Source organism: Poromitra crassiceps (assembly GCF_964638095.1).
Source record: "Poromitra crassiceps genome assembly, chromosome: 20".
NCBI lineage: Eukaryota > Metazoa > Chordata > Actinopteri > Beryciformes > Melamphaidae > Poromitra > Poromitra crassiceps.
In genome coordinates, this window is record NC_139637.1 from 19,437,801 (window position 1) to 19,457,756 (window position 19,956).

Consider the following 19,956-nt stretch of genomic DNA (forward strand, 5'->3'; position numbering starts at 1 on the left):
TCATGTGAACTTCCCAGAGAAAAAACATATCTGAAACCTACTGAGAAAAGAAAACCAGCTTAACTGTCATGTAGATCAAGCTGCCGGTTGCCTGTTTCCGCCCAGGACCGTTCATAGCGAAAGAGACTGAAAATAATCATAATAATTGTTGTGACTTTGTACCTATCTATGTCTTGTAATGGAGCCCCCCCCCCCCCCCCAGCACAATAATTTCACACGCGCATAACTGTACAACGGAGTGACAATATCTTGAATCTTGAAAGAGAGAAACCGCTAAAGCTCCGTTCAATGACCAAATATAAGAGTTCCGGTTTGGACGTTTAGCCTTCAAAATAAAAGCGGCCGCTATGCAACCACATACTATTTTTAGCCATTTCGGCTCAAATAAGCCCATACAGTACGAGTGAATTGATATTCATATCGCCGCTATGCAACCACACAACGTTGTTATTTTTTACACATTTCGGATAAAATAAGCCATACGTTCCCACTCTTTGACGGCGGCGTGCGCCTCCTTGCTCGTGAAAAAATGTAAACAGGAAGTCGACAACCGGCTACCGTTGAGAATCATGGGAAAGGTAAATCCAGGGGAAAGGTGGATAGGGCGCCATGGAGCAGAGAGGGTTATCTTGACTTAATACTGCACTGCTTTGCTGCTCAGTCGGTGTGAGAATCTCACATCACTGACAGCTTGGTGGAGCCACTCAAATGGACGTGTAATGGTCTTGCAATATGTTCAAAAGCTTTTCGGAGAGTTGGGGGAGCTACTTTGAAAATGGAGTTTTACGACCTGCCTACTTCACTTTGGAAGAGGCTGAACTATAAGAGCTGCCAGGGAGCTGCCCTCCTGGGGAGCTAGCTGTCTTAAGCAGGGACTTTAACACAGTCAGGCGCTGGACAGTGTAAGTATCATGTCTGGGCCTTTAGATGTCAGGATGACAGGACGAAGAGGAGGGGACACTGGGTCCAATGAGGTTGAGTCAGGACATGAAAGGCAGTGATGAAGATGATGAATGATGAAGGGTGAATGCTATATTCCCTTCTTCTTTTATTTGCAGCAGAAAGTTAGTTTCAGTACGCCTCAAAATTACTACTGTACTACCATACTACTTTCCATAGGCAGAGTTTGACTTTTAGCTCTGGGGGGGGGGGGGGGGGGGCACTTCTGCAGGAGACACACAACAACGTTTTACATTTAAAATGTTGCCCGTTTGAAGCCAGATTTAGAGGAATATCTCATTTTAAGGCTGGCATCATCATGGTCTCTCTCTAATTATTGTTTAATAAGTATAAGAATGGGAATATAAGAAACATTAGAATATGAGTAGAATTACAGAACATTAATACTCATTATGGTATGTTTAGTAATGTAATGTTCACTGTTCACTGTTGCTTTTGACCGTGCTCAAAGACACTTTACAAATACAGGATAAAACAACTTTAATAAAGAGAGAAAATATTAAAATAGATGAGAGAGAGAGAGAGAGAGAGAGAGAGAGAGAGGGGGGGGGGGAGAGAGAGAAAATATTATAGGTAAAAAGCAACAGTGAAAAGGGCTTTTTTGGAAAGATGACATAATGAGTATGAAAGACAATGAGTTTTGGCCTGTCAGATGTGACTGGGGAGGGCATTCCAGAGGGAGGGGGCGGCTGCAGCAAGGCCCTGTCAGAGGCCCCCCTGTCACAGCTTTGGCAAAGAGATACCTGTGATTCTTGTCAAAGTGGATATAAATTGTATGATCATATTCAGCCAGACAGTCAGATGGAGATTTACAAGCATTTACAACCTTTTTTTTTTTTTTTTTTTACGACTGTATTCGACATTAACTCCGCCCATGCTACTTTCCCACACAGGAAGTTAGTCCATCTGTGGCTATGAGAATGTTCTTGCAAGTGTTTCTGTGTGTGTGTGTGTGTGTGTGTGTGTGTGGGACGGCACGGTGGCTCAGTGGTTAACACTGTTGCCTCACAGCAAGAAGGTCCCGGGTTCGAACCCCGGTCCGTCCCAGGTCCTTTCTGTGTGGAGTTTGCATGTTCTCCCCGTGTCCGTGTGGGTTTTCTCCGGGTGCTCCGGTTTCCTCCCACCATCAAAGAAAGACATGTTATGTTAGGGTTAATACTCCTGTCACTGCCCCTGGCCAAGGTACTGGCAAAAAGAACTGGAGTTGGTCCCCGGGCGCTGCACAGTGGCTGCCCACTGCTCCTAGTTCTAGGAAGGTTCCTAGTAGAGGATGGGTCAAATGCAGAGGATGAATTTCCCCAAGGGGATAAATAAAGGATAACTTAACTTAACTTAACTAACTTAACTTAACTTAACTTAACTGTGTGCAGAGATGGGCAGTATTTTAAATACATGTATTTCAAATACGTATTTCAAATACATTTGTGTATTTTGTAATTTGTATTTGGCTGGACTGAGAAAAATAAGATGTAATTTGTATCCAAATACTTTCAGACCTTGTATTTTGTGTATTTTAAATACATAAAATACATTTTTATTTCATTTTATTCTCAAATGGACACATTTTAAACATTGACACAGGTTTGAACTGTGGAATAAAAAAAACGCAATGTGAGATGTCACTTCTACTCCGCCTCTGATTGGCTTACCCGCAGAACAATCTCAACCACAAATCAGAGGAAGAGTAGGGTGTGGACCTAGTACTGAGGCCTCGTGTTGGTGGAAATTCCCCCAGAGATAAAGTACTAAATGTGATGATTAGATATTGCATGCTAAGGCAAACACTGTCATATCTGCAAATGAAAGTGTTTACTGCATGCAAACCAGTGTATCATATTAGAGAGACACAACTAACGTTAATTCAACAAAACAAAACAAAGCAAAACAACAACAATAACAAAAGGATGTTTGGTTCTGACCTTTAGCGGGGTGCAGAACCATGAGTACCCCTGACCCTCTGATTAAAGCTGTGAGGAAACCGACAGAGTGCCACATTACACCAGGCTGATAGAGTAGAAGTCTAATGCTACAGCCTGATGCCTGATTACAAGCCTGTTGATTTAACTGTCATGAAGGTGTTTGAGCGACTGGCCTGTAACCATTTATCCACTGTTGAAATGGACAGGAAGTCTAACTCAAACACGACAAGAAGTCTGACTCAAACTAGTACTGAGGCCTCGTGTTGGTGGAAATTCCCCCAGAGATAAAGTAGTAAATGTGATGATTAGATATTGCATGCTAAGGCAAAAACTGCCCTATCTGCAAATGAAACTGTTTACTGCATGCAAACCAGTGTATCATATTAGAGAGACACAGCTAACGCTAATTCAACAAAACAAAGCAAAACAACAACAATAACAAAAGGATGTTTGGTTCTGAGCTTTAGCGGGGTGCAGAACCATGAGTCCCCCTGACCCTCTGATTAAAGCTGTGATGAACCCGACAGAGTGCCACATTACACCAGGCTGATAGAGTAGAAGTCTAATGCTACAGCCTGATGCCTGAATGATTACAAGCCTGTTGATTTAACTGTCATGAAGGTGTTTGAGCGACTGGTCTGTAACCATTTATCCTCTGTTGAAATGGACAGGAAGTCTAACTCAAACAGGACAGGAAGTCTGACTAGTACTGAAGCCTCGTGTTTGTGGACATTCCCACAGAGATAAAGTACTAAATGTGATGGTTAGATAAGCCTATTGCATGCTAAGACAAACGCTGCTCTATCTGCAAATCAAACTGTTTACGCATGCAAACCATCATATTAGAGAGACACAACTAATATAGAAAAAACACCTCCGTGCCCAACTCAGCTCTACAAAATGGATAAATAAATATACTGTTATAAAGCTGACAACCTCCCTGTTTCCATACATTAGCCACAGGATTAAGTTCCCCTCACCATGAATGCCCTACTGCGGCACCATGGTTACATGTTCCTGAAAAGTAACCTTTTGTGGTGGAATAAATAATGTTGCGGTATTTCTATGTGTGGAGCGTGTTAAATAAAGACTATATGTGACAATTTACTGACATGGTGGATGTGAAGTTGTTTATAGGGGACCTACTATCATAACATAACATTCATAACAGATCTCATATCTATGGCTAAACATGGTCAAAGCTCCAAAACGTGAGGTTACTGTAACGTGTAGAAATGCTACCTGTAACTCAAAAGCCCTCACAGAAGGCAATTAACAGCTGAAGTGAAGGAGAAATAAGTTGTGCTGAAAAACAACTGAAATGGAAGAAGTGTAGTGTGTTAGAGGGTACACAAAGGAGAATACTGTCACAGAGGACTAAAGAGATGGTTTACCATCTAAATAAACCAGAACATTTCACATTTGAGAAGCTGGAATCAGATAATTAGGACATTTTTCCTTAAAGAAATGGCTCAAAATGATTAATAGATCATCAAAATAGGAAATTAATGTAATATTTGGCAATGAATCGATGAATTGACTAATTGTTGCAGTTCTGTATCAGTTTTTATAAAATATATTTTCATGTATTTTCAAAATACAAAATACGTATTTGTATTTCAAATACATTTTTCAGACCAGTATTTTGTATTTGTATTGTGATAAATTTTTTGAGCAAGTATTTGTAATTTGTATCAAAATACTTTTTGATGTATTTTCGCCCATCTCTGTGTGTGTGTTCACTTACGGAGCACCAGGACACCGTGGCGAAGTGACTGGGCGCGGTTGGGCTCCACGGTGACGTTCAGCATGGTGGGGTTGCCCCCGACGATGCACACCCGGTTCTCTTGCTCCGCCTCTCGGAACATGCGCAGCAGCTGATTGGCTATGATCCCGTTCAGTGCCGATATGGCCGCCATGGGAACCACAAAGGACAGAAACGCGTTCACCTGTTTGGGGGGGGAAATGGAAGAAAGCTATGGTGAAGGATGTTTCCCCTCCACACACACACACACACACACACACACACACACACACACACACACACACACACACACAAGCAAACCCTCCATCCGCAGTCCAAGAGTACCAAAAACTGCAGTTCCTCGAATGGCCACTTGAGGCTGGCTGCTAAACTTTACAGCAGGAATAAACTTGTTTACAGGCTGGTTCAAAAGGTCACTATATAATATGTATGTATATATGTATGTATGTACAGTATGTATGTATGTATGTATGTATGTATGTATGTATGTATGTATGTATGTATGTATATATGTATGTATGTATGCATCTATCTGTGCAGGGAAATCGTGTGTGTGTGTGTGTGTGTGTGTGTGTGTGTGTGTGTGTGTGTGTGTGTGCGTGTGCGTGCGTGCGTGCGTGTTCGTGCGTGCGTGCGTGCGTGTGTGTGTGTGTGTGTGTGTGTGTGCGTGCGTGTTCGTGCGTGCGTGCGTGTGTGCGTGCGTGTGTGCGTGCGTGTGTGTGTGTGTGCGTGCGTGTGTGTGTGTTTGGGGGGAGGCGGCAGAGATGTGAAGTAGGAGAAGATAGATGGGTGAAAGTGATATGAGGGATGGATAAAAAAAAGAATAAAATTAATTCTGTTGTAAGACAAATTGGTCACGCCACGGCGAGAACTTTTGACAAACAATGCAAACGCAGCCCTCTCTCTCGTGACGTTAACTCAGCTGAAAATATGAAACAGTCATTTGTGTCTCTCTATTTGTTTTCCCTGGCAAAAGGGATGATGAAAAGGCCTATTGATTTCCGGGTCATTTTTTAAAAGCAAATTCAAAAAGATGCCCACGGTGGCAAGAAGGGACACACTGTTCTAATCTTCCTCCTTGTCAGCTGAGATTTACGAGCCCATGCTGCGCCGCCTGCTTTCTTCAATTGTGAGGTGGGACTTGAACTGGATGGCAGCAGGCAGCGCAGGCCTCTTTCTGTTTGGCCTCCCACCCTGATAAGAACGCCAATATATTTTAATGAGATGCTGGGTTTTTCTCACTTGAGACGTGAGCTTTAAAAGTCCAAAAAGAAATGCGTCTGGACACTGGGTTGATGAGGGCCTATAGGAACGTGGCATCACAGAGAATGCTGGGAGTTTTTTCCGTTTCTCATAAATTATCAAACAAAGCTGATTCCAAAAGCTGATTTAATATAAATTTGTTTGTGTTATATCAGATTTTGATGACTTTTTCTCCAGCCCAATAGGAAAATTATCTTTCCCTTAACCATCATACCTGATGAATATTTTCAATTTCTGTGTTCCCAATTAGTGAGGGATATATATTTTAATTGTAAGCCAACAAGCCATTACACATTGACTTGAACACCTGCTGTTACAGTAGTTCTATGGCAGAGGTTCTCAAATGTGTTTCAGCCAAGGAGCCCTTACAAGATAGAAAATATACTCATTCTGATTTGTGATTTTGGGCTAAGCTTGAATTGTTTCCACGGTAACGTGCTTGACTTTTAAATTGATAGGTTTGGTAGATTTAAAGCATACAATTATGCGTTATTATAATTAATTACAACTATGAAGCTTTTGCAAAAAAAACATTTTTTTCTTCCTGAAAACTTTTCGCGGACCCCCTGGCAAAGTGCCACGGACCCCTGTGGGTCCCCGGACCCCCATTTGAGAACCACTGTTCTGTGGTCTATATCGATGACTTGGGAGTGAGAATGGGTTGGACCTTTATAGCATTAAACACGAAAACAAGAACCTTTGTCTGTCCTCTGGTTAGAAACCCACTCCGCTGATGACGACTTCTGTGTCACGTTAGAGGCGGTGTTGAAATGAAACCAGACAGAATCAGTGAGTTGATGTACCTTGGTACATCGGTGTAGTAGTCATGCCCAGGGAACACAGGACACGCTGGGGAAAGAGCACGCCTTGGCTTGCCAGTGAACCCTGAGCATTAGCGCTTCAGGAGGCTATCATCATCATTACCGCCATTACAGACACTGTATTATAGACACCCGCAGGCAGCAGCTCAGCCAAATGAAGCCATTTACGCGCGCGTGTGTGTGTGTGTGTGTGTGTGTGTGTGTGTGTGTGTGTGTGTGTGCGTGTGTGTGTGTGTGTGTGTGTGCGTGTGTGTGTGTGTGTGTGTGTGTGTGTGTGTGTGTGTGTGTGTGTGTGTTGCATTTGGACAGGCCCAGATAGATCTGGCGACGCCACTTTGATATGACCCCAGTGGGGCGACGAGAGCCTGGGTCGGTTATGAGCATGTCAAACATTCTGAGGTCATTAAAGCATTTCGCGTCCTCACTTTCAGGTCATTTCTCCTCCCCCCCAGTCACAGAGGCAGCCTGTACGTCTCATTAGGTAGAACATCAAGAAAAGACAACGTGAACTAGCAACTGACCTTCAGCTCCTATAATACGGTATTGAATGCACGTGTACTAATAGCAGGCTCCTGCTCAGGGTAAGTATGCAGGTCTCTCTGGCATTAAAGACAAGCCCAAACAGTTCTGACTTTACTCAGGGTCAGAAATTCCCACTAAGAAAAAACACCAACTGTCAACTGACTATCAATGGCTATCAACTTCTGGAAAAAATTCTAATGATTGAGAAAGCAGGACTCTTACAGACATTGATGGTTTTCCACATGATGCTGCTTTTATTTCATGAAAAGCAATTCAGTTAACAGATTTCATTATAACAGTTATTTACACTGCAGTACTCTCAGATGTACAGTAGGTGTACTTTCATCTTGTCGCTGCTCAGACAGCAGCAGATACAGTGTAGCTGTCACATACTGGGCTCAGACCTGAACTGGTGTGGGGGTAAAGCCCAGAGAGTCTGCAGCAGAAACATGAGTTGACTGCTGAGGGGGAAGGTGAGGAGGTGCTGAGGGGGAAGGTGAGGAGGTGCTGAGGAGGAACATGAGGAGGTGCTGAGGGGGAACGTGAGGAGGTGCTGAGGGGGAAGGTGAGGAGGTGCTGAGGGGGAAGGTGAGGAGGTGCTGAGGGGGAACGTGAGGAGGTGCTGAGGGGGAAGGTGAGGAGGTGCTGAGGGGGAAGGTGAGGAGGTGCTGAGGGGGAACGTGAGGAGGTGCTGAGGGGGAACATGAGGAGGTGCTGAGGGGGAAGGTGAGGAGGTGCTGAGGGGGAACGTGAGGAGGTGCTGAGGGGGAACATGAGGAGGTGCTGAGGGGGAACATGAGGAGGTGCTGAGGGGGAACATGAGGAGGTCATCAGTGGCAATACCTCACACAGACCCTCTCAGACCCATTTCATCTTGACTTTAAAATGATATCTCAGCTTCGGCTCGACATAAAAAAAAATGTCTGCCGATAAGACAGGCCAATAAAATAACGCTTTAATTATTTAATTATTTGAAGTAGTCTTCTTATTTTGTGTGTGGGGGGATTTGCGTATATATCGGTATCGGCATAAGGTCAAAAGGGTTAGTATTGGCATTCAATATCGTGCCCCCTACTGCCCACTGCTCCTGGTGTTCTGTTCAATGATGGCTTAAATGCCGAGGATACAATTCGTTATTACTTGTACAATGACAATAACAGAATCTTCTTCTATGCACACACAAACCCACATGTACACACACACACACACACACACACACACACAAACCCACGCACGCGCACACACACACACACACACACACACACACACACGCACGCACACAAACCCATGCGCGCGCGCACACACACACACACACACACACACACACGCACACACTGGCAGCTGTTCAGAAGGAGGTTGTAAGAAGAAAGTGTGTGGTTTGATTAATGAGTGACGCTGTACATGGCGGGGCAGCACATGCAGGAAGGGAACACGACCTGTCTGATTGGAAATCACTTAATGAGGCGATCCTGAAACAAGCAATTACTGGAGACGACGGCTAACAAGCTTTAGAATAGAGAGCCAAAGTGGAACGTCACTTTCTGCTTCAGCACTGCACCAGAGATTTTCATCCGCCATTTATTCTCCCATAGACATTTCGTAAAATGCTTATAAAAATAGTTCTACTTGTTCAAACCAAATAGTTAAGATATATTTACAAACTGGAGAGGCTGCATCACATTTCACTGGGACCAAAAAGTAAAAAAAAAAAAGCGGGTTTAAAGAAAATATTTTTTCGATGTTGTTTTTTAAAGTTTTGGTCTGATTGGTTCTATGGTCTCTCCCGATTCTAAATATAGCTGAACCGTTTGGTTTGACCAAGTAAAAAACAATTCTTTTTATAAGCATTTTATGAAATGTCTACGGGAAAATAAATGGCAGAAGAAAATCTCTGGTTACAGTGCTGAAGCAGGAAGTGACGTTCACTTTGGCTCTCTATACAGTAGATGCTCCCAACCACCCCAGGCTTCGCACGCTGCCAGGTTTCCGTTTAACTTTTTGACATCCAACACCAGTCTTGTTATTTTCTGAGAGTTGAGAGACAGCCAGGTGTGGCAGGTATGTTTGGATTTGGATTTGGAGTGTGCCGTGTTCTTACCACTTTTGTCTGGCAGACATCAAAGACCTTTTCAGCATCAAGGTTACTAGGCTTTTAGCTGCCATATCATTACTTGGGTACAGTAATGTGTTGCATAATTAGGGGTGTTCAGAGATGCTATTATTTGTATTTTTATATGTCTTGACCTCCGCCAAGGACTTTATGTTTTCAGTGCCATCTGTCTGTCTGTCTGCCTGTCTGTCTGTCTGTCTGTCTGTCTGTCTGTCTGTCTGTCTGTCTGTCTGTCTGTCTGTCTGTCTGTCTGTCTTTCTATCTATCTGTCTGTGTCTGTCTGTCTGTCTGTCTGTCTGCCTGTCTGTCTGTCTGTCTGTCTTTCTATCTATCTGTCTGTGTCTGTCTGTCTGTCTGTCTGTCTGTCTGTCTGTCTGTCTGTCTGTCTGTCTGTCTATCTGTCTGTGTCTGTCTGTCTGTCTGTCTGTCTGTCTGTCTGTCTGTCTGTCTGTCTGTCTGTCTGTGTATGTGTCTGTCTGTCTGTCTGTCTGTCTGTCTGTCTGTCTGTCTGCCTGTCTGTCTGTCTGTCTGTCTGTCTGTCTGTCTGTCTGCCTGTCTGTCTGACTGTCTGTCTCTCTGCCTGTCTGTCTCTCTGCCTGTCTGTCTGTCTGTCTCTCTGCCTGTCTGTCTGTCTGTCTGTCTGTCTGCCTGTCTGTCTGCATGCCTGCCTGCCTGCCTGCCTGCCTGTCTGTCTGTCTGTCTGTCTGCTTGTCTGGCTGTCTGTCTCTCTGCCTGTCTGTCTGTCTGTCTCTCTGTCTGTCTGTCTGTCTGCCTGTCTGCCTGTCTGTCTGTCTCTCTGTCTGTAGGTCTGTCTGTCTGTCTGTCTGTCTGTCTGTCTGTCTGTCTGTCTGCCTGTCTGCCTGTCTGTCTGTCTCTCTGTCTGTAGGTCTGTCTGTCTGTCTGTCTGTCTGTCTGTCTGTCTGTCTGTCTGTCTGTCTGTCTGTCTCTCTGTCTGTAGGTCTGTCTGTCTGTCTGTCTGTCTGTCTGTCTGTCTGTCTGTCTGTCTGTCTGTCTGTGAAAAGTATTATGGAAGAACTCCTGGGCCAAATTATGAAACTTCATGGAAGTGTGCAGCATGGCCCAAGGAAGAACCATAGACATAAATAATATGGACATATCTATCTCATTAAATGTCTTTCAAACGTTCAAATGTTGGCCGCCCCATGTTGATTTTTCGTCAGCAGAGTGGGAGGGAATGGGTTGAGTCCTTACGCACCTCACGTGAGATGGGAGTTTCCCAGAGCCGCAGCTCCGCCTGCTATTGGTCCGTGATCGGCAAGCTGCGTGATCACTGGACAGGCGATCTGTCAATCATCCCCTTTCTATCATCTATTTTACTCCAAGCGGGCAAGTTATACAAATACAAATTGAAGGGGGAAAGTCTTGTAGTGTAAACTAGGCATTGCATCAACCCCAAGAGTAGCCTAATATTAATATCTAGCTGCTGATCCTAAATAGTTAGGATGCATAGGACTAATCCTATACCCCCCGTCCCCCTATGTCACTTTAAAATACTTATATTTTAAATATATAAATAATATATAATATTTTGCACTTTATAATTTGTGATTGTATTGCTTTGTCTTATACTGTTGATGTGACCGCTGCACTGCATACAGTACTTGCACTAAGTAAAATTCCTTGTTTGTAATCTGATTACTCATTATACTGTGGCTATCAAAGTGAATTTGGAATCTTGACTCTCACATTACTTTAAATCCAAACCAGAAGTGGGAAGTCACTTAACCAGTCAAGTCATATTCTTTGGGATATGTTTCCTCTGCCGTTACAGTCATTAAAACATCGGAAACAATATTACAAAATCAAATCAAATCTGAAAGGACAAAAAAACAAGCTGGTTAAATGCATTCTTTATGCTTTGCCAAATATGGATTTGGGAACATCTCTCAGACGGGCTTAGGAGGACTGAAGCGCACATAACACCCTTACATCATACCAGCATGTACACACACATGTGCGCACACACACGCACACACGGCACACGCACGCACACACACACACACACACACACACACGTGAAAACAGTCAAAGGCCAAAGCCCCCTCCTCCACCTGCACCTGGCTGCCTCTGTTGACAGCCAGGCTTCACACCTTCTCTCTCTTTCTTCCCCCTAGTCGCCCACGCACAGCTCAGCTTTCCCTTCCATCAAGCTGACAAACCTCCCAAGACAGAAGGGCTGTTTGGTGTCTGCTCTGCTGCGAACAACAGAGCAGCTTCCCCGCCTGCGAGCTGTGTCAATATTGATCGGACCAGAGTTTGCGTTGTATTGCTTATGATTGCTTTGTGAGGTGTATGGGACGGATGCCCAGTGTTGTACGCAGCTGTCCGCAGTCTAAATACCGCTGACTGAAAAATACCTATAAATTGAAAAAATTGGAAAACAATTAGAGAATCTACCGTTTTTCTTAAATTGGCATCAGATCAAGCAGACTCTCCCTTTGTCATTCCTTTCGATTTTACGCTGTCAAAAATGTAACAAATTGAAGTGTAAGAACACCAATTTTATTTTATTTTTTAAGAAAGTAACTAATAACAGATGACAAGATTTTATAATATATTGCTACAAAAAAACATCCATTTAATAACCACACCACTGCTCCCCAGTCCCCACCGCCAATACTCTCCAGTGTTTGGGGTAACGCGTTACTGTAATACTCACATTACATTTGTCGGTAACAAGCTAGTGTAACACCCAATGTACACCAGACGCGTTACGGCGTAAAACTGACTGCTCGGAGCAGATGTTAATTGATGGGTGATACATACGGTACAGAAAAATTACGCACCTGTTCTATTTCTGTCCTGCATATGTCTGACAGATTACATTAGTGTGGGTCTGTTCGCAGGTCTTTTCCAGAGCTGGTGGACATTAGCCCTAAAGGCATACGCTTCCTATATCCAGTAATCACATTTCAGTTTCTAATCAAACACTTAACGGAACTAACGCCGCCATAGCTGACCACCTTTACCCAAACCCGCCACCCCTTTGTTTGCGGACCGAGTGACGTACTTCCTCCTTCTTTGCGGGCTATTCAAGAGGTTAACTGTCCGCTGTCGCAAGTCCCTTTTATTCCAGATATCTGACAGTCTATGTGTAAAGTTTCATATTAAAATGTACATGATAAAAGGTCCAAATACCTTATGAAAGTGCCTTTTGATAAGAGAAAGTAGCAGTGAGATGCTTGGGCGACGGTACCACAGAAGAAGAATATACCATGAAGAAGAAAGGCCCTGCAAAACTAGCGCAGGCTAAACGTTCAGATAGGACTGGTCAGCTTTGGGTATTTTAGCTCGCAGCTTTTTCACCAGCAATAACGTCACTTCCCAGACTCTGGTAAGGAAACGGCTATAGTGAATGATTCAAACAAGATGTCTCTAGAAAAATAAGAAGTTTGACTTGTGCTTTCAGCCATTAAACCGAGTGGAAACAGCACTTGATCATTTGTAGCAGGCGTTGAAACAGAATTTTGATAGAATATTCTCAAAAAAGTGGTCAGGTTTGGCGACGGTGACGTTAAGTCGTTACTTGCGTTACATAAGTTCTTCCATTTTCAGCAGGATCGGGATTGAATCTGCAGGAGTATGGAGAAAACATCAGACGTCATTTCATGCATGCGATTGTGCCACACTCAACAGCTGACTGTAAAAAGATGTCTTTTTGGTGCTAGAATGGCGAGGAGTGACTGGTTGTGATTGGTTAGCTGTAGGCATGAGGATTGACGATTCGTTGGTTCGTCCCTCCAGCCGATCCGTTGTATCACCACCTTTAGGAGTTGCGGGGGAAATGGCAGTGTGCGGTCTACAACTTTTGATGGGTAGATATATTATGCACATACTTCAAATTTGTTGCAGGCAAGGAATATGATGGTAAAGTGCAAACTGCCTGTTGGAGAAAAATATAAGTTAACATGACATCTGATAAGCTATAGGCCTATTTGCATAATTATGCTATAAGTTCCATGCCATTTGACACATAGACTCACACTGACATTTCACACATATAGAATAGCCCCATGGAGAGATAGCTTATTGGGAAAGGCCAATGGAACTTATATTTTTCTCCAACACTGCCCATGCCAGAACCAATTTATCCACCGCTGTGAACATGACATCAAATCTCTCCAAGCACCTGGAAAGCTAGCAGCTATAAAGACCTAGGGACCCACGCTGAGTTGACTGCAGCAGCAGATAACCTGAAAAGCAGCGATAAACAGGCTTGTTGCATCGACAGAGGAAATGTTGCCAGTTTGTTTCTATAGTAGAATCGCTGTCTTTCAGAAACAAAGATCTTGTATGTCCTCCTTATTAGGACAGGGATTTGTGCTGATATGTGGGCATATGTAGTGTAATGTTCTTAACTGTAATTATGTGACAATGCATCTCAGGCGATGGTGAGGAGTAACGCAAAAATGTATGTCACAAGTAGTGTAACGAATTACATGCTCCAGGGAGTAAAGTAAGGCATTACTTTTTTCAAAGTAAAAGTAATATATTACTTTTTTGAGTAACGACCCCCAACACTGTTACTCTCACACTAATCTCTTGAGACAGACCTTCGACTTCCATCGAAGATCTGTCTGCAAGCTCCGTGAACAGCGCCCGCAGGGTGCAGGCTTGCATCCCGATCAAAACGGAGTGGATGTGACCGATGTGTTGTCAAAACGTACCGTTTTCAACATGTAGCAAGTTGTAGCGTGTAGCAGGAGTTGTTGTTGTTTCATAGCAACGGAAGGATTTGAGAGCGACAGGCAGGAAACGGAAAGGAAATCCATAAATGGTCAGAGCCGGTCGGTTGGAGCCAATGGTAGAGCTTGCAGGGAATGGAAAGGGATTTTCTTCTGCTGCCGATGGAGCCTCTTGAGTTCCTGTTGCACCACATTGAAACGCTGCCCCCAGAGGTTAGGGGAAAGAAATGGTTTAACCGATCGCTTCCCAGATTGCTCTCACATAGGCCTATACACTTTGCATTCTCGAACATCTCCCTCCTCACTTCTGTCTTTTCCTCGGTGTTGTTGAACGCAGTCTTATCCCCTCACTCTCTGAGCCTACAGCTGCTGTGGCCACAAACAAATTACAACTGTGACTTAAGTTGCCCGCAGCCAGTGTCTCATACTGATGTGGGCATTTCTCCGGTGAAACTCATTGCAAACTTTATGAATATATATTAAAAAACATTACTTTATATCTCATTTTCAACACAATATTTGTCACAGTCTCACCCTGTCTCTCTTGAGAAAAGCGACATTCTTTCCGAGCTCACAGGAATATTAGAGGTTTTTTTAAGCACATTTCCCTTGGTCTCAAGTCGTAAAGTTATTTATATTCATAAGGTTTGGTGAACGACCAAAAAACCCTGTCTTGGAACACTCTGTCTCAGAACATTTTGTGAGCAACTCTGTCCCAAAGCTTTAATCAGGAAAAGCTAGTGTGCAGAAACGTTCTGGTGCTGCTCAGTTGACTGAAACTTGGTGAAAACTATTTTGTAGTTTTCGAGTTGAAATAGCAGCTAAACTTGTGGACCAGGAATTCAGACACATCCCTAGAAAATGACTCGCTATCCACCAAGTCAGTCTCCAACTCACTGTCAATGAAAATATTTATCATAACTCCATTATGCTATCAATGCTCTATCTGAAATGGTCATGATATGCCTTTACAGGTTTATTTCAATCACACAGTTTTCTGCTCAATCCTTTGGTCATATTGCTTTCAGCTTTTTCAAAAGGTCAAAGGTCACATGCGCATTCCGCTTCAGGTTTTCGATCTTTGTGTATCTGACCCCGCCCCTTCAACAAAAAGTGTCCAGAAGTATAAAGGCCGTTTCACACAGATGCGGTGCGGAATGAGCTGCGGATTGCGGTGCGAAATCGCGTCTGGATTTTCCGCATTGCAACCTACACACACAGGTCCGGTGTGAATTATTCGCATTCCCACGTTCAATTTCCGTCAGCGGAAAAAACAATGAGAAGAGAAAATGGAGGCAGTAGTAGTAGCGGACCCCAAATTTGATGATAAACTGCTAATTAGCACTTGGATAAAAGTGGCTAACGTTCGCTCCATCCATTTACAACAGTGGTTTACAATGTTAGCAAGTAGGAATTTGTTACATAACAGTTAGTGAATACCAGCTGCTGGGCGATCTGAAGCCATATAGGCCTATATTGTCCTTGATTTGGGTGTTGATCGTCACAGTGTTTGTCATATCAAATTGGATGTTGAGAAACCAAATTGATGAGCATGTTTGCTGTCTCATCATCGATGATGTTTGGCAAGAGTAGTGGAGGGATGACATCAGCTGTAAACAAAGGATTTCATTGGTCAAACGTATTTTCCACAGGCAGAAATCCGCGGACGTCAGTGTCCATCCGGAAAAATAAAATGCCGCACAAATGTTCGGCCGCGGTGTGCAAGCTTCAATTACAAATAATTAAAACTTTTCTTTCCGAAACTCTATGCCGATTATTCGCACGGAGATCCGCACCGGTGTGAAACTGCTTTAAATCTGTTCTTACCGCCCTCTACAGATTCAATAGCTCAATCATATATGATGTTGTTTACCAAACCCTATGCAGTTTAGACTAACCCAACATTGAATCATCCTGTCACATTGTTTCTGGACTCTGCAATGCCGTTGCACAATAACACAATTTCAGTGACAGCTGCTATATCTTTCTACAGGAACATTTAACATGTGAAGTCCTTCAGGACCACAGCATCTTGTTTACATCATGGTATCTGGATATTTTTCACAATTTGGTCTCCATGGTTACCTAATACTCAACACTTTATCCCCATATCTGCATCTCTCTCTTTTTGTTATCATTCTCCTCCTCCTCCTGCTAGCACTTACTACAATTGCTGGAATGTCAGCCAGCCTGGTCGCCTGTTTAAAATGTTAGCAGTTTACATTTCCGCAAAACCACGGATACATTGAATGTCAACATTTGTGAACCAAAATATGTTGCTATCAACATTTCTAGATACGTGTAGGCCTATGTCAACATTATACTCATCAGAGTCTGCTATATTGAAACACCAGTAAGGGCGTTATGGGGGGAAGGCGTAAACACTTGGCTTTCACACCGGAGAGCTGTGTTCGATCCCAAAAGTCCAAAGTCTCCATTTCAACCATGAGTCACATTTAACGTGTTATTTAAAGGACCACAAGTAACGATGGTGCTCTTCTCCACCTCCACCATCGAGTCCATCCTCACCTGCTCCATCACCGCCTGCTATGCTGCTGCTGCTGCTGCTGCCCTCAAGGACATCTGCAGACTGCAGCGCAACATCCGATGTGCTGAAAAGGTGATCGGATGCAGCCTGCCCCCCCTTCAGGAGATGTACACTGCCAGGAGGCGGAAGCAGGTCTCGGAAAATCATGGCCGACCCCTCCCAGTCCTCAAAGTCAAACCCTTTGAAGCTGAGCCAGGAGACTGAGGTCTGGCAGAACCAGAACCTCTCGTCACGAGGACAGTTTCTTCCCAACTGCCATCTGCCTCTTCAACGAGGCCCCCCGAACCCCCTATGGATAACGAGTGACAACATTTGACTCTGGCGACTGGGTTGGGGACGACCGCGGTGAAGCGATGAAACAACTGTACTCCTCACTTTCCTATCAAACCGAGATGAGGTGGAACACAGAGCCAACTGATCCTGAATGGAAGAGGAACAGAATTCAATTAAGTAAAGTGGTGCCACTGACGCGCTTACTCTACTCCAACTGCCCTTCTCTCTCTCTGTCTCTCTGTGTGTGTGTCTCTCTCTCTCTCTCTCTCTCTGTCTCTGTCTCTCTGTCTCTGTCTCTCTGTCTCTCTCTGTCTCTCTCTCTCTGTCTCTCTGTCTCTCTGTCTCTCTGTCTCTCTGTCTCTCTGTCTCTCTCTCACAATAATAGATTAGTTATTGTCTTGTTCCTTCAATTTCGTCTCGCTGTCTGTATCTTTTAGTGGGAAAAATGCATCTTGTGACCGCCCTCCCCTACCTGCGTGTTCACACACACCACTTCGTTCAGCAAGAGGAAACACAAAGACATCTGTCTCTCTCTCTCTCTGTCTGTCTGTCTGTCTTTCTCTCTCTGTCTGTCTGTCTGTCTGTCTGTCTCTCTCTGTCTCTCTGTCTGTCTCTCTCTCTGTCTGTCTGTCTCTCTCTGTCTCTCTGTCTCTCTCTCTAAGTCTGTCTCTCTCTCAGTCGGGTTTCCATCCACCTGTTTTGATGCGAAATTTCAATTTGCGCATAAAAAAACTGAGTGGAAACGCTGCCTAATTCGCAAAAACCTCCAAATATCGCAAAAAAGTTTTCACGCTTGAGGGAGGCGGAAAAGTGGGGTGTATCGATAAAAGGAAAATGCGAAACGTGCGGTGGAAACAGTTTAAGCTATAAACTGGACGTTGGTCCACAAACGTTGCTATTTTACAATCTTTTGGGAGATCGGGTTGGGATTATAACGTTAGTTTGCCGAGTCGCACCTGGTTATCCAGAAATGGCGTTATGGTACCTTTGTCTACTACATCAAGATCATCAACAAACTTTAAATGAATAACGTTAGATGTGTTTAACAGAGCTGTATATCGGGTCTAGCAGCTGATCAGCAGCTCAGACAGCCTCAAACACGAGGTGATTGACAGCTCTATAATTCGCAAAATAGCAGTGGATGGAAACGCGCATTGTTTCGCATTTTATTTTGCCGACTTTCTGAAAATTCGATTAAAAGTTGCGATACATTTGGATGGAAACCCAGTCTCTCTCTGTCTCTCTCTCTCTGTCTGTCTGTGTCTCTCTGTCTCTCTGTCCCTCTCTCTGTCTCTCTGTCTCTCCCTCTCTGTCGGTCTGTCTGTCTCTCTCTCTCTCTGGCTCTCTGTGTGTGTGTCTCTCTCTCTCTTTGTCTGTCTGTATCTCTCTGTCTGTCTGTCTTTGCAAATCGATGGCTGTTCTTTGCAGCATCTCTGTGTCACTACGTGCGTCAATGCTAGCCCCGTCACTAAAGGGCAAGCTAAAGTGCATTTCATTTCAAAAGCTTGTTAAAAGCATCAGCAAGCACCAAGGCACACACAAAGTAAAGGGTGTTTAATTGCAGTTTGTGATGTGTGGTACAGAGAGAGCGAGAAGAAGAGACGATGGGATAACACCATCCGCGACGAGTGTGAGCCAGGGGCGTAAAGGGGTGGGGCCCTACTTCCGGGCCCCCTTGCTCGGACCACACCCGTCTTCGAACCAGAGACCTTTAATATTAGAGACACCCCACTCCAGGCTCCGCCAATTGTAAGAAATGGAACTCTTCCGGTCTCCTAAAATGGCGTGGTTCTCGGCTTGTGATTGGCTGTCTGTCAATGGTATGAAACTTCATTGGCTGACCAGTCTCCTAAGGGGGCGTGGCAGTGGGGAAACCTCGCTGGCACAGATACAGGAAGTGACTGCAAGTTGGGGTGTCTCTTTCTATATTCAAGGTCTCTGTTCGAACTGAACCTTCATTGTGATGTGAACTACTGTACACTGTAAAGGTTTCATGACTGCATCTTGCACAGTTGTGACACTCTCGCATCTGTCTACAGACAGACAGACAGACACACAGGGGACTATCATCGTACACCCGACAGTGTGGACCTAGAAATTTTACTTTTAAGTCTACTTTAGGTCTTTTTCCCGTAATATTACTGCAAATATGCTTTTTTTTAATAATTTTTCTTAAAGAAATTGCCAAGAGGGGACTTGCATGCTTGAGTGATGTCTGCCTATAAGAGGGGACCTCCAGGGAGTGACCAGCCTACAGTTGGCGTGACAGGGAACATCTGCCAGGCACTTCCTGCAGAGAGCGGGAAAAGAGGAAGTGAAACTACAGTAGCCACGCGGCTTTACTGGCGGGAATGGATGAGATCACTGGAAGGATTGTTGACAAGACAGTTGTGTATATTTTGATCTTTTTTCTTAACTCAAATTATATTTTATATTTGTTCTATTTGTGTTTTTGTATTTCTAGTTATTTATAATAATTATTAAATTCACAGTGAAGTTTACTGTTTAATTGCATTGATGTCATTTTGGACAATAAAGTTGATTGATAAGCTGTAAAATATCCTGCCTACATTACATATCTCAGGTCATGTCAAGGCATATCTTTGTCAAGTGTTTGATATTTGAGGGATCATTGCAAAAACATGTGTAATATAATGTGTATACTATAATATCGATATCGGATATATGCGTAATATCGGTATATCATGTGCCACAGAGCAGCTGAGTCTGATTGGTCTGAAATAGGGATGTTCGATATTGGCTTTTTTACCGATATCCGATATCCGATAATGTCCAACTCTTAATTTCCGATACGGATATCAACCGATATCAACCGATACCGATATAAGCGGGCTTTTTTTCCACCAAAATTTCACGTAACAAGTTACATAATGTAGCTTAATGTAGCTGAAGAGTTTAATATATAATATGCATGTTGTGTTAAAGTTGTAAGTGTTAGAGAAGCGAGCTTGTGACCAGAAGGTCGTCGGTTCAATCCCCGGGACCGGCAGGATAAATCTGGGTGGGGAAAGTGAAAAGGCAGCGCTTGCCCCTCCCTCATTACCACCA

At 43.8% G+C, this 19,956-nt stretch overlaps 1 protein-coding gene across 2 annotated transcripts in view; it reads right to left on the reverse strand.

The window, feature by feature from the left end:
* ntsr1 (neurotensin receptor 1 (high affinity)) overlaps positions 1–19,956 on the reverse strand; it is a 51,016-nt gene that overhangs the window by 21,686 nt on the left and 9,374 nt on the right. For both annotated transcript variants that reach the window (XR_014553601.1, XM_083657114.1), the window contains exon 2: positions 4,627–4,828. Coding sequence is in view for 1 of the 2 variants with exons in the window: in XM_083657114.1 (XP_083513240.1) it covers positions 4,627–4,828 (202 nt within the window). In the remaining variant the exon portion in view is untranslated. The remainder of the gene's footprint in view (positions 1–4,626; positions 4,829–19,956) is intronic.